This window comes from Chlorocebus sabaeus, chromosome 9 (assembly GCF_047675955.1).
Source record: "Chlorocebus sabaeus isolate Y175 chromosome 9, mChlSab1.0.hap1, whole genome shotgun sequence".
In the NCBI taxonomy this organism is placed as follows: Eukaryota; Metazoa; Chordata; class Mammalia; order Primates; family Cercopithecidae; genus Chlorocebus; species Chlorocebus sabaeus.
The window spans coordinates 107,710,654-107,726,578 of record NC_132912.1 but is presented as its reverse complement, the minus strand read 5'-3'; the positions used below and the strand labels follow the sequence as shown (position 1 = coordinate 107,726,578).

Below are 15,925 nucleotides of genomic sequence, written 5' to 3'. Positions count from 1 at the left end.
TGAGGGCAAGGGGAGGGAGAGGATTAGGACAAATATCTAATACATCCAGGGCTTAAAACCTAGATGACGAGTTGATAGGTACAGCAAATCACCATGGCACACATACACCTATGTAACAAACTTGCACGCTCTGCACATGTATCCCAGAAATTAAAGTAAATTTTTTTAAAAAAATTAAAGCATTTTGCTGACCAGGCATGGGAGCTAGTGGACGGCATTAAGAATAATTCATTAAAAAATGCTAACGACCCTCCCACCCAAGTATATCTAACATGCTAGTTATACTTCTAAAAAGAGGGGACAGGTAAGTGATCTTTTATCCCCATTTTACAAATTGAGAAGGTGAGGATCAGAGAATTTAAATGACTTCCCAGTGCCATACAGCTAGTTAACAGAAAGGCTTAAAACAGAAATCCTGATTCTTTTCCCAGATAACTCATCTCCCAAGGACCCAGCCTCTTGTTTCCTTATCAAGCCATTTGGCCTTTGTCATGCTGCTCAACCATTCTGGCCAGTTTTTAATGCAAGGCTTGGTTTCCCACCCAGGTTCATTTGAAATGAGATTCCAGCTGCAATGCCCTTTGGGCTTTCAGAGTGGAGTACTGAGAGGCTGTGGATATCTCTGTAAACTGTAGATCCACCACTGACATTCAGCAGGACTGATGTGGAATGCTATCTTCTTACCACTTCATATTTGTGCTCACCTTATTCCCAGTCGAGGTTCTCTACCAGATCAGAGTTCTCCAGCTGTCACTAGCCTTATGGGCTTGGCACAGAATACTAGACTAGGAGTCAGTAAACTGCTCCAGCCCCAGCTCTGAGGCTAGTGACTCTATGACCTCAGACAAGTCCCTGAGTGGCCTCTTCTGTTCAGTGAGGGTCTATACAGTCTCTGAGAGTCCTTTAAACTCCAATATGCAGTGAGTCTAAGACTTAAATATGAGCGGAAATGAGTTAAATGAGCACATTAGACCAAGACACATGACCATCAGCAACAAATCTGAGCAAACTGCTAACATCTCAGTGCCAAACGTCCATCATCTGTAAATTGCATCATGATAGTGCCAACATCATACAGTTGCTGTTGAAGTATTAAATGAGTTAATTCATGCAAAGCATTTAGGATAATTTTCAGCACACAGCAAACTCTCAAAAAACTCTAGCTCCTTCTTGTATTATTGTTGTTTGTCATTGTCATTATTATCAAAGACACTTGTTGCCTTTATGAACAGAAGCAGATACTAGCACTAACAGAGACTTCTTTGCTCCTTAACAGACGGGTTATTATGCGCATTTTATGAAGAGAAAAAGAAAGGCTCACAGAGGAGAGACGTCTGGTTGATGCATCATTAAGTCAATGGACATGAGGGAGTGTGGTACAGCAGACATAACTTCCCACTCCCTATTGCAACATTTGGTGTCCTCTATTCTAGGTTACTAGAACAGGTCCAGACAGCGTCTCTAACTCTCCTGCCTGCAGGAGGAGGGTTGAGCGTCCCTGGGTAACAACTATGATGCTCCTATTAAGTTGTATTGGTTCATGCTGATAGAACCCCTCAATTGTGCTGGCAAGTAGTGCTGCTGCTCTGACCTCTACCAGCAGAGCCAGTGTGTTTCAGGGACACACCTTTTGACCAAGGAACTGTAACTTCAGAAAAGATAGCCTGGGTAACAGGGCTTGACCAGCCAACATGCAGTCATAGAACTAAGAGTTATGGGGATTACACTTTCTAAGGACTTCCCAATAGGTTATCCAATGAGCCACAGAATCCATGAATCATCACATGGTACTGCAAAGCCCTCTGAGAAACACTGTCTAAATGGTGGCCATCCAGATGACCTGAGCTGGAAGGGGCTTCAAAAAACATAGAACATAAACTTGCCATCATACAAATAGAGAAATGAAGGCCCTGGGAGGGGAGTGGCCTATATAAAGACACTGAGTTACTCAGGGGCAAAACCAGGAGCAGAAAGCAGTCATCTGCTTCCTACCCCTACTCTAGTGGTCTTACCCTACAATGACACAAAAAGTCCCTTTGCACTGAAGGATCAACCATGTGCTTCCTTTGAGTCAAAGGGAAATCTCTGTAAGCCACACTTAACTGTCTCTCACACAAATAAGGGTATCAGTGCAGGTGCCCAGCAAGAGGCCACAAAGTGTTCTCCTGTGACTCTAAAGACCACTTTGCAAACACCAACTTTTCACCTGTACACTTAGCTACCACTCCGAATATGCCACATGCTGCCAACTGGAAACAGGGATAATAGTAGATTTGGTGCAGCCTGTTAGCCCCCAAGGCCTGAACTCCACCTCCTAAATAGTTCAAAACACAGACATTTCATATTAAAATGTATATAGAAAAATCTCTTTAAGGCCTGGCGCGGTGGCTCACACCTGTAATCCCAGCACTTTGGGAGGCCGAGGCGGGCAAATCATGAGGTCAGGAGATCAAGACCACCCTGGCTAACACGGTGAAGCCCCATCTCTACTAAAAAATACAAAAAATTAGCCGGGCGTGGTGGTGGGCACCTGTAGTCCCAGCTACTCGGGAGGCTGAAGCAGGAGAACGGCATGAACCTGGGAGACAGAGCTTTCAGTAAGCTGAGATTGTGCCACTGCACTCCAACCTGGGCGACAGAGTAAGACTCTGTCTCAAAAAAAAAAGAAAAGAAAAGAAAAGAAAAATCTCTTTAAAACTCAGAACATAATAGCAAGGATGTTAACAATAACTGGCTATGCTGGGCTCTCATTTTCACATGACAACAGTCATTTGGAACCTAATGGTGAAAGGCCCTTTACAGAAGGGCTTCCAAGTCTCTACCGGGCCCACATCTTCCTTGCCATTATCTTCTGGCCCCTGCATGCATCAGAATTTGAGACCCAGGTCTACGCAGGCAGTCATTTTCTTGGATGTATCATGTCTGCCCAAGTAAATTGCACATTTCTGAAAGCAGGAAACTCCCTTCCTCACAACATACTTTGCTCAGAGGTAGACATTTTTAAAAGATTGTTCAACAGCCTAAAATTACCTTTCCACCTTTTTGGCCTTACTTTAGTGTAAGAGACTTTAATATTTGTGGACTGAAAGTGTGTTACCCCGCCACTTACTTTCCCTGACCCTCCAACTATCTTGGGAGTTTGGTATTTTAAAATTCTGTGCTGTGTTTTGGTTAAAGGTTTTCCAGGGTTTTAAAGATAGCTCAGGGTTATGTGCTGTATCCAGAGAGCGACAATGGCATAACCAGCCTCTGAACCACACACACGGTGCCTCTTGAACAGCTTGACAAAAGCAGCTTGCTCACTGTAAGACTCTCACTGGTAATTCTCACTGTATTTCTGCAGGGTAGCCTGGAAGTAATTATCCTTCTCACCGGTAAATCAATTAGGAATGCAGGATGTAATGCTCCCCTCCTCCTCCAAGAAACTGCTAATCCTCTAACACTAATGAACAGAAAACCCCAGGCAACAGGGTTACCACTAATACAGTGATGACTACAACTCACCTGGTCTTTATACCTGTGGCAGTGGCACCAACCCTATGTGCAGATAGAGGTGAACAGGAATCCTGGACCCCCTCTTATTAGCTATTTTCCAAAATTAAGTGTCTATCTGCTTGAGCCTCAGTTTCTTCGTCTGTCAAATGGGGATAAAACTACCAAGCTCAGGAGATTAATAGTAAAACTTAGAAAAACATGTAGTAAGGAGCTTAGCCCAGTGCCTAGAACTTATTAGAAGCTCAATAGAAAGAACTCATTAGCCTATACTGATGTCAGATCTTATGGTTTTCATCACACACAATCACATACACACACACACACACACACACACACAGAGAGAGAGAGAGAGAGAGAGAGAGAGAGAGAGAGATGTAGCTCTAATTGTAGTAATTTGGTCACATTCTCTGGCTGCTAGACCAGTGTGCACTCTCTGCCATTTCCAATACATTGTCTCCAAAGTTGCAGGTAGCAGTCACTTTGGAGCCAATTAGACAATAACATGCCTGCATTTCCCTGTCCACTCAAAGATTCATTCTCAAATAAGCTCACCCATGGGAGTCAGGTTCCTCTCTGGTTAAGGCATAAAGCTTCAGCCTGTTTTTACAAAGCACAGCAAACTTGACCTTGGCACTTGCCATTCTGCATGGGCCTGAGGACAAGAATCAACTGACAGTAATGAGTTTTGGGAACCCAGGGATGTTTATCTCCTGCAAGGGGAAGGAGAAGCTGGGAGTTAGAGCTCACTAGCCACACCATAATGGAGCCACTCCTCCGGGAGGCAAATCATACACTCTCCTGCTTCCAGACCTAATATACCATTCCTCATCTTCAGGTACCAGGCTCAGATACATTCAGCAATGCTGGGCTCCCATAAGGAAGTTGGGCTCAAACCCAGGCAATGAGCTAATTGGCCAATGGCCGGAGAAAGGCAAACAACTGGGTATACAAAATTCACATCAAATAGTCAGAGTGGGTCAAGGTCATAAAAATAATGCTGATGCCACCATGCCACAGAACAGCAGTCTAGGACAACTTCAACTGAAGCAGCTTCATGCATTTCGTATCAATACTCTCATTTAGACAGGGAATTATAAAACCCACTAGATGAAATGATTATACCCTGCTCACAGCCTGTGAGAAAGACAGTACTCCCAGTCTAAATCCCAACTACCTCCAGGAAGCCCAGAATTGCTGAATGACTAATTTGTCCCCAAAATAAACCCATTGGGAAAGCTGCTGTAGATCTACCATTTATAGCAATATAGTCTTGGGGTAATTTATCAGAGTCTATTTTCTTACCCTGCCTACTTTCAAAGTGGCTGGGAGGATTAGAGATCATGTGGCTAAAACTCTTAAAAGGGAGTTTAGGATAGTAGCTGCTCAGTTAGTGCTAACTGGGATGATTACTGGTAGAATGAAACTATACACAGGTTAACACCTCTGCTTCCTTCCAACTTAACGCTTTATTAACTATCTGTATTTGGATAATTTTATGTTGTTCAAAACTGTTTAAAAAATCAACAATTAGCTTTGGGAGCAACTGTATAAATACAAGCTCAATTTACTGTTTTGCCAGGGGCAACAGATCTCATTTGATGTATTCACAGCCTCCAAGGAAAGCAGCAGCCATCTGTTAAATAAATAACTCATTAGGTGAAAAGCAAGTGCTTCTACAAGATGAACTCAAAAATCCACCAGAGACTACTGCCATTGGCTGACTGATGAAATGGGTTGCTACAGATCATTTGGGTACTAACCAAATCCAAACCATCTTGCCTAACACAAGCTGAGATGAGTATCCATATGACCGTAAGTTTAAACTTGAAGACATAAAGAAGGAAACTTAAAAACAAAGTTGCATTACAAGGTTCCAGAGCTCTAGACTAATAAAGAAACAAATAAGAGTATTTTTATTTATATCAAATTGTCATTTTGCCTAAGTGGCTGGAGAAGGGGGATTTCTACTAAGCTGAATATACTGGTTATGAGAAAGTTAGAATGTAGACTAGTGTGCACTGTCAACATCCAGAGGCTCAGAATACAATACATACCATTTAGTAAAATGAAAATGAATCCAATTTCATTTTTTCTTGGATGATTCAGAAAGCACTTCAGATCATGTAGGACCCTTATGAACATTAATTTCTTTTTATTTTTTCCTTGAGACGGAGTTTTGCCCTTGTTGCCCAGGCTAGAGTGCAGTGGCACGACCTCTGCTCACCGCAACCTCCGCCTCCTGGGTTCAAGCGATTCTCCTGCCTCAGCCTCCTGAGTAGCTGGGATTACGGCATGTACCACCATGCCTGGCTAATTTTGTATTTTTAGTAGAGACGGGGTTTCTCCATGTTGACCAGGCTGGTCTTGATCTCCCGACCTCACGTGATCCGCCCACCTCAGTCTCCCAAAGTGCTGGGATTACAGGCATGAGCCACCATGCCTGGCTATGAACATTAATTTGTATTGCTATTCTCTAAAAAAATAAACCCATGCCATTGGCCTGCTGCTTACTTTTCCCCAATCTGAGTGAAGAAAGTGAAGGTGTGTTTAACTTCCTGGGCGGCAGTGCCTCCTAGATGGGAGTTAACTATAGTTTGGTGATGTTTCTCAGGCCAGACAACAAAATAGGCCTGACTTCTGTTTATTGAGCAATAGTTTCTGTGAGAAATGGCTCCTGAGCCCACTGCCTGAATGTCATCACAGGGAAGGATAAATGGAGGTGGTATCCCTGTGCCAGTGACAGCCAAATCCCAACTCTACGTTCCTTCCTACCCACAGAATCTGCCTTAATCCATCCCTTGTCTCCATCACTTCTAAGAACTTCTTACTTGCACTAAGGAGAGTTCAGACTGTCAGAAGTAGAAAAAAAAAAAAACAGCAAAAGACAAAGAGAAACATCATTATGATACTTTCTAAGAGGAAACATACACGACAGATGAAATCCAAAACAGATACAAACAGGTACAAACCTTCATGAGCCATTTAGGAAAATCCTCACAAAAATGGTCTATGCATCATCTACATGAAAATACGATTAATTCTGTTGTAGCCCAGATACAAGACAGTGATCAGTGCTGCAGGGCACTTTTAATGTGCCAAATATCCAGTTCTTGCTTTGCCCAAAGCGCATACACCCACTGAGATCCAATATGCTCAAGCCACTTGTGTGGGATGGCAGGAGCACTAAACTAGGAGTCATCAGACCAACTGACAAGGCTGCCCCTAATCTGCTGAGTTGCCTGGGTGGGGCAGTTGTCCTCTGTGGGCCTCTGCTTCCTTCTCAAGAAGGGAGAAGGGCAGGAGAAGAACTGAAAACCATCACTGCTGGTTTAATTCAGTCAACTCATCATGTGCCCATCAAGGACATGGCATTAAGCTTTAATTCAAGATCATAAAGCAATTTTGAACCCCTACACTATCACTGTATAAGAAGAAAAGGTGCAAAAGATGAGCTGATGCAAATAAATCTGGCCTGACAATCAAGAGTCTTGGGTTCTAATCCTGACTCCTTTTTCTATCTGGCTATGTGAGCTTTTTTGGCTTCAATTTTCTCATCTGTAAAATGAGGTTGTTGGCATGGATAAATGATTTCTAACCGAGACTCCATGGACATCTTGGGTTCATGAGTGGGATCTGAGGTGTTCACAAAGTCCTCAAAATGTATGAAAATTTTTGTGGCATAGACATATTTCTAAAGAGGCTGCCTAGAACTTTAATCACATGTGTAAAAGACTTGCAGTTCAAAAACTGTTAGGCACACTGTTGGTGGGAATGTAAATTAGTACTGCTATTATAGAAAACAGTATGGAGTTCCTCAAAACTTAAAAATAGAGCTACCATATGAACAAGCAATTTGACTACTGGGTATACATCCAAAGAAAATGAAACCAGTAAGTCCAAGAGATTTCTGCACTCTCATGTTTATTGCAGCACTACTCACAATAGCCATGATATAAGATCAACCTAAGTGTCTATCAATGGATGAATGAAGAAAATTTAGCACATAGACAAAATAAAATACTATTCAGCCATAAAAAGGGAAATCTTATCTTTTGTGACAATTTGGATGAACCTGAAGACGTTATGCTAAGTTAAATAAGCCAGACACAGATAGACAAATACCATTTGATCTCACGCATATGTGGAATCTAAAAGAGTTAATCTCAGAATTAGATATTAGAACGGTGGTTAACAGGGGTTGAATGGTTAAAGGGGAGGCATATTTGGGAGACATTGGTAAAAAAAATACATAATTACAGTTATATAGGAGGAATAAGTTCAAGATATCTATTGTAGAGCATGATGACTATAGTTAATGGCAATATATTGTTTTCTTGAAAAATGATAAGAGAGTAGATATTAAGTGTTCTCACCACAAAGTAACTGTGAGTTATTGCATTTGTTAATTAGCTAGATTTAACCATTCCACAACGCATATGTACTTCAAAACATTATGTTGTACAATATAAATACATATAATATTATGTTAATTTAAAAATAAACAAATTAAAAGAAACTATTAATAACCACTCATCTAGGTGGAATCTGTGCTTTCTTCTAGCTCTAAAAATCCAATAATTTAAATAACGATACTGAAAAATGTGAAAATGACAAAGGTTTGAGACAAAGCAAAAAGAAACTACTCGAATAAAATCAATAACAGGTGCTTAAATAGCCAGCCTGATGATCAAAGCTTTGGCACTTGGCTACTGGGCACAGTCTAGGGCCTGAGAGCCCCCTACAGCTAACTGGATCCTTTGGCTATCTATTACCAATGCTGAACCAGAAGCCAACAATTCTGCTTCCTCCCTTTGCTGGGTGTACTTAGGGGCACTGGAGGTGGAGGTGAGGAGAAAGTCTATGGATGCACATTATGCTGCTAAGGGCTCAGGTCAAAGCTGCTCCGCTCTGAGCAGCATAAACAGTAACAATTCCCAGCCACAGTTTGGACTCTACCATATTAGAGATCAGAGACATCCACACAATGGTTTGAAGCTCGCTCCTGAGCTTACCTTGAGGAAGAAAGCCCTGGCAAAACGACGGGGAAATGCAAATCAGATTGCAAGAGAAGAGCTTGGTGGTGCCATTTTTTTTTTAAGCTTTTTAGAAATATTAAAATGACCTTTAATGTGATCATTTTGGTGCATGTATTTGGATCATGTCTGCCTAAGTTTCTAAATAACAGTGCTTTCTTAGCTGGAGAAAGAGCACATCTCCCCAAAGATAATATACGGTGCAGGATTTGTTTTCTAAAACTGCTCATTGTTCCATAGACTCCAGGACTCCTCCTCCCAGTAGATTTCCATGGCCAAGGTCTGACCTTATATGATTTCATCCTGGCTGCTAAATCAAGAGGAAAACAGAGAAGCAGAGGTGCCAGAGGAGCCTGGTTTGCCCTCTGCCTCAGAAGCAGCTCAGGTTCAAGTTGAAGAAGCCAGGAGCAGCCTTTCGTTCAGGTGGCAGAAACAATCTCCTGGGAATAAGGGGTTCTCAATAAATGTACCACCAAGAGGCAGGCTGTGGAAAGACTCAACTCTAAAGTTGAGCAAACCCATGCTTACATTCTAGATGTGTTACCACCATCTGATTCAGGGTAGAAAGTTACTTCATCTCTCTGAGCTTCTCTTGCAAAATGGGGACCATAATAGTTTCTATCCCATAGATTCATTGTGAGGATAAGTGAGATGAGGTACATAGTTTTACTGGTGGCATTACTATCACTGCTGCTGTCACTATTATTATTATTACTATCAAGGCTGTTGTTAGAATTACAAACAGCATTTATGAAGTTCCCGGCATATAAATCAGGCCTCTGTAAGTGATTCCATGACTACTGAGTTTTTTCCTTAACCTCTGGCCCTAATCAGCACAGCGACCCAGCAGGAGTGCTCAGGACCTACTGACCCAGCCTCTTACCTTCCTTTTGTTGGTGGGATTGACATAGAGGTAACTGAGGACAGTCTTCAAACCCACTTTGTCATTCAGCTTTTCATAGGTGGTGCCATAATCTGTCGACCTGCAGGTAAAAGAGAAAACAGAAAGGGAAAGATCGTTTTGTCAATAGGCAGCTATGTCTAAAGAGAAGCCAGGCTCTCCACCGACCGACCAGCACCTTTCTTCCAAAATCACATGAGTGCTTAAAAGTGTTCTTCAGAGATAAAAAGCCCCATTAATTTTAGAAGAGCAATTAGGCTAATGCATCTGCTTACTACCTAAGCGTGCTCCCCTTTGCTCCCAGCCTTTCTCAGAGACCTACTTTTTTGCCCTTTGAGAAATTGCTTGGTGAAAGGAGCTGCTGGAGACTACCTGACTCCCATGATGCTCAGCCTCGCCCCCCGCCCTCCGCCCACCCCAGCTCTGTGTGGAGCTGTGGAAGCACACAAGTTCCCGCCAGCAGACCCTCTGTATGGGAGTTGTGTGTGGAGGCCATGGGAGAGTGGCCAGGCTGTCTCCTGAGGTCACAAGTGTACAACCAACTTCATACTCACTCCATTGAGCCTGAAGCAAGGGACCCTTGGAGGTCCCTAGAACCTCATAACCCCAGAGAACTTATGGGGTCCAATGGCTAAATGAGACCACACCAGGCAGAGGGCTGGATGCTTTACACGGGGACAACGATGTGGGTGTGTCCAGGATGAAAAGCCTGTGGCACTGGGCTGCTTACAGGGGAGGGGTTCACCATTCCAGTGATCCCGCTGGCTACCTGCTCCTTCTCTCCAGCACACCAACTGATGCCAAAACCAGAAGTAGAGGCTCCTTTCTTTCCATCCTGCCTTCCATGGTGGAGGAGGGAGACAGGGTGCCAAACAGTGAGATTAAATTAGTTGACCTCCCTGCTATACTGTTCGCCTGCCCCTAAACCCTACCCCACAGAGACCTCCCTCCCTTTTTCCACCATCTGTATCATCAGTTCTCACCTCCTCTTCCCGTCATCACTATCCTTGGCTAGACTTACAAAACTTCTCCAACTCAAGCTTTAGAAGGACACAGAGGTCAATGCATTTTCTCTGTAGTCAACTGACCTTGTAAGGGCCTGAAATCCGCCACAATCTCAGTTCCCAACTCTGGCTCTGAGCCTTGCTTTGAACTGGCATTTGATGCCCTAGTAACCACCAGCTCCAGCCTTTGCTTTGAGCCTTTATCCACCTTCTAATGCTAATCAGTGCTTCCCCGGCCAACAACTTAGCTTCAGAAGCTTAGTACTTAAAACTATATAACCTTTGCCTTTTTTTAAGAGACAGGTTCTCACTCTGTTGTCCAGCCTGGATGGAGTGTAGTGGCACAATCATAGCATCACATCAGCCTGATGGCTTGTGCCTCAAATTCCCGGGCTTAAGCCATTCTCCCACCTCAACCTCCTTCCCAATGTGAGGACCATTAAGAGTCATCCCCACCCTCATCCAAGCTGGCAGATTCCTGGTCCCTGGGCCCAGTGTAAACACCCACCTGCACCTCCTCTGTAAAAGCTTCTCTAGCCCTCCTCCCAATCACTGCTCGTCTCTTTTCTGCACCAGAACAAATTTCTCCATCCTTAGGCACCCAAGGCACACTGTACATGTCTCTTTTCTAACTTTTCAATAGTGGCATGATTGATTTCTTTTCTGTTTCCCCAACCACAATGTAAGCTCCTCAAAGAATTAAGGAACATCATAAAACTTCCTTCATAAGAGGAAAGAACATGAACTTTGGGTGTAGCAAAATCACTGTTTCATTCCTACATCCAGAGCTCTCTGGTTACATGACCATGCACAAGTATGTATCCCACTGGAGCCTCAGGTTCCTCATCTGAGGAATGAAGATTCCGGGCATGGTGGTGGCTCACACCTGTAATCCCAGCACTTTGGGAGGCCGAGGTGGGTGGATCACCTGTGGTCAGGAGTTTGAGACCAGCCTGGCCAAGATGGTGAAATCCCATCTGTACTAAAAATACAAAAATTAGCCAGGCATGGTGGCGGGCACCTGTAGTCCCAGCTCAGGGAGGCTAAGGCAGAAGAATCGCTTGAACTCAGGAGGTGGAGGTTGCAGTGAGCCAAGATTGTGCCACTGCACTCCAGCCTAAGTGACAGAGCAAGACTCTGTCTCAAAAAAAAAAAAGAATGGGATAATTTAGTCTCACAAGGCATTTGTGAGGTTACAAAAATATAAGACATGGGAAACCTCCTAACAGAATGCAGGTATACTAAAACAGAATGCAGGTATACTAAAATGTTAAAAAATAAACCAAAGTGAAGAGGCGTTCATTCATTTCTCCTTTCTCCAAAATGTACAGGACAAAGTTTTACACATTATGCACACTCAGCATGTTTATTGAATAAACAAAGGTCAATATTTCAAACCTTCTCTAGGCTACTGGCTCCACATGATAATTGGTTATGCTAACTTTAATCATCAGTCCCCCAAAAGCTGACTTCTTATTCTCTGACTTTTGTCTACTGCAGGCACAGAAGCTCTGGGAATCACTACCAATCTTTCTCCTTGTCTTTCTCTCTACAACAATCACTCTTCAAGTCTTAATGATTCTATTTCCTAAATAACTTTGATCCCTGGTATCCTTTCCATCGTCACATCAATGCTGTGGCTCATACATCATCATGTTTGCAACAACCCCCCAATTTGATGCTCTTCTTGAGTCTTCTCCTTCCCCCACTCATCCTCCACGCTGTTACCAGGCTATTTTTCTACCCCAGATCTGTCTACCTCGCTCCTTGGTAGTAATTGCCCATTGCACACAGTCAAGCTGAATCTTCCAAGCTAAGTCTTGTAAAATCTGGCTTCAGCCTCCCTTTCTGGACCCATTCCCAGCCACTTGCTCCTCTGGCCCTTTCTCTCCAGCCTCGCTAAACTTTCCTGAGCATGTCCTACATTCTCACTGCCCTCTGCTTCTGTATGCATCATCTCCTTGTCTGAACTACCCATCCCTGTTCTTCTACTTGGCAAATTTTCCTCCAACCCTCAACATCTAACTCCAACATCATCCTATTCCAGCTTTCGCAGGGGGAATTAATCACAATCTCCTTTGTGGTCCCGTACTATCTTGTACGCATTTCTATTTAAGCATTTATCCTGTTGGTTTGGCTATACTGTCCTTATTCTGGGATCTCTTCCTTGGCTGTAACTCCTTGAAGACAAGAACCATTTTTTATAACAGCTCCAGTGTCTTGCACCATGCCAGGTACAAAGCAAGTGCTGAAAGTATTAGTTTTTGTATTGTTTTAATTTGTCTTTACTTGTAAGAATGAATGGATAAATGAGCTTTTCCAAACCTACTCACAAGTTTTTAACCAACTACTGATGTCTAGTGGTAATTCAACACACAGCAAACAATGCCTAGAAAACACGCCTGATGCTTTCGATGCTAGCACAACAGTGCAGACGGTACAGTCTAGCAAGTTCTATCCTAGGGAAGGGTCTGTAATTCACTTGTACTAGAATTAAGGTTAAATGACAAATCACCCTGAGCAACTATCCTATGCAGTGCAAGAGTGGAGATAGACCATGATCTCTAGAGGCTTTCATTTGCATTTTTATTAATCCAAGTAAAATATTTTATAGAGTTAATTACTTCTTAATTCTACACTCTTGAAGGCATAAAGGCAGCATGATGTGGAGAAAGAATATTGAAGCTGGAGCCTAGAAATCGAGACTGTAGAACTGATTTTCAAATGCACTCAACGTGTTACCCTGGACAAGCCACTTTTTGAAGGCTGTTAAAAATTATTCTGACGCTGGTTAAAATGATTAAGTAAACTTTATTCAGGACTACTGCAATATGTAGAGGGACTATTGCAACAGGATTTTGCAGTAGGGGAAAGACATAGGGCTCAACTCCAAATAGAACAAGGAAAAGTGGGAATTTTTGATAAGAGTCAGAGGAGAGGTCAGTGGATGAAAAATTGCTAAAAGGAGAGGGTAATTCTTTGCTAAACTAATCTAACAAGATTCTTGCTGAATGCAGGCCAGGGTGATCAGATATTACCTAGATTATAGTGGTGGATGAGGACTTTGATTAGCAACAGAGGTTGGGAGATTCTGGCTAACCTGACTTAGAAGGATTCTTGTTAAAAATTGGACTCTTGAGACCATGCCCAAGCTGGGGAGCCTAGTTTAAAAAGAGCTCAGAGGATTCTAACTCAAGTTTGGTTAAGGAAAGCATCTTTGTCAAGCTCCATTCCACCATTAACATGAGAGGTTTACTTACATAATCCTAAGGTCCCTTATGGATCTTAAATTTTATTAAACCACCAACACAATGCTAAGTTGTTTTCCAACTAGCATCTTTTCCTCATACTATCTATAGCAAAAATCTTAGAAGAGCTAAATTCTCAGGGATCCCTGCAGGACTGATGGAAGTCACAACAAACTTCCTTCCTGAATCCAAATAACTCTCACAAAAGATAGTATGCTGGTCACCACACATGGTCTCACTTTCACAAGCTGCATGACAGATTAACACTGACTTTGCTATTTTCCAAAAGTAGCTGCTGAAAAGAGGGACTTCCCAACAAAGGACACCCTCTACGTCTCAGCCTCCTCCATGCCTCTGGCAGGTTCTGCTCATTTAGTCCGAGAGGAACAAGTCCTATCTGATGAAGATACCTCAGGGAGCCTCGGAGCCTATAGAACCAACAGTGCCCTCGACTCTGTCCTTTCCAGGATGGCCACTGCACACTGCCCTGACCACAGCATTCTGTGGGCCCATTTGGCCTGGGGTGAGGGGCCAATGTTAGAGAGGTCTCAGCCCATTGCCAGAGACAGTTATGCTGGCAGAACTTGCTCTTACAAGAAAGCAAACCATCCTCTCTACTTTGTGATTCCAGACACCAGCCGGTGGGGTCACTTAGAGAAAATAGGCTCATCTCATCAATTTTAAAGCTAGCCTCCCAAATCTTGGCACTAGGTTCATAAGACTGAAATGTTCAGAACACTGGAACCATGACACCAGTGCGCTGAGCCAGCCATGGACCTGGCACTCTGCCAGTTACCATTCTGAATTTTTCAGTGCACACAGCTAACCTGGAAGGCAGCGCATGAGGTGAGTGTAGCCACGGGGCTCTGGCTCCCATGTCCTGGATCTAGTTACCCCAGCCCCATTCCACTGTCACATGTGTGTGCATACACATGTGTGTGTCTCTCTCCCTTGTTCTTTTTTTTTTCCTTATGAATTATTTCCAGCACACAGAAAAATACAATGCAATGCCCATCATTTGACCACTATTAGATTTAACAACTGTTTGTGTGCATAAACAACATATAACTTTTGAGTGTTTTTACATGTACATAAGTGTTATCACATAGGATATATGTTCTGCAGCTTACTTATTTCACCCAATATTCAGCTTGTGAGATGTATCCATGTTACACACCTAGTGGTCACTGATTCACTTTAACTGCTATCTAGTGTTTCAGCTTATGAATAAACCATTCTTTATCCTTTCAAACCACTGAGAAGTATTTTTTTTTATTTGCTATTATAAACAATGTTACAATGAACATTCATATGCATGGCTTCTTGTGTATTTGTAAAGAAAAGTTTTTCTGGGGTGGCACCTCCATGTGGGTCACCTCTAGGCATAACTTCTACTTCACTGGCTATTGACAACATCTTCTCCAAGGAGGCTGTACCTCCAAAGAGACACTGCTCCTTGGCTTCAGCACCTGCTCAGGCACCTGCTCATCATCTGGCAGGTCCTGTCAGCTACCTATCACTCACGTTACTCTCCAGGTACCTGACGCTGACTGGCAGACTGGGCATCCTCCCTCTTCAACTTTCCAGAGGTGCTCGGGACTATTCTATGGCATCAACTCCTAGTCTGAGTCCTGAAACTGTTCACTGAGTTCTTGTCTCATCCAGAGGCATTCAGAAGGGCTTAGTGCAGACTAGTACATTGTGGGAGGAACCCCCAGCCTGACCTGCCACACACTTGGTCTTTCCCACAGGGCCACTCTCCCACTGACAGTTCCAGGAGTGGAGGTTTGAGTTACCATATGCTTTTTATCTACCCAGCAAGCTCCCACTCCTCTAGTGAACTTCTGGAGGAGAGGCTGGTGGCAATAAGCATATGGGCTGCTATTTTAAAAGAAAAAAAAAAAACAGAAAAGACATCCAGTCGATGCAGCCAAGTCAGCCTCTCAGTAGAGCTGAACTGCAGCTCAACCTCCCTGTCCTAATGCCCCAGTCTGGCCAGAGATAGGCACTCTGCCAGCTCTCACGGGGCCATCTGATGTTCTTGATCTGGGTGAGCACATGGATTACCTTATCCAGTCAGCACCTTCTCCTGGTGTTTAACACCCTGGTCCTCAGCCCTCTCTTCATTTCCTCTCCTCTTCTTGCCCCTGAGCTCTGCAAAACTAGGGATCATTAACTCTGGCATCTTTCACCAGTCAGAATTCATCTCCTCAGTGGCCTTCCTTCTAAGGGATACAATCTAAA

At 43.3% G+C, this 15,925-nt stretch overlaps 1 protein-coding gene across 1 annotated transcript in view; it reads right to left on the bottom strand.

Moving 5' to 3' along the window:
* SORCS3 (sortilin related VPS10 domain containing receptor 3) overlaps window positions 1-15,925 on the bottom strand; it is a 621,661-nt gene that overhangs the window by 341,546 nt on the left and 264,190 nt on the right. Inside the window, exon 3 of the mRNA XM_007964048.3 lies at window positions 9,412-9,511. Coding sequence (XP_007962239.3) covers window positions 9,412-9,511 — 100 coding nt within the window. The remainder of the gene's footprint in view (window positions 1-9,411; window positions 9,512-15,925) is intronic.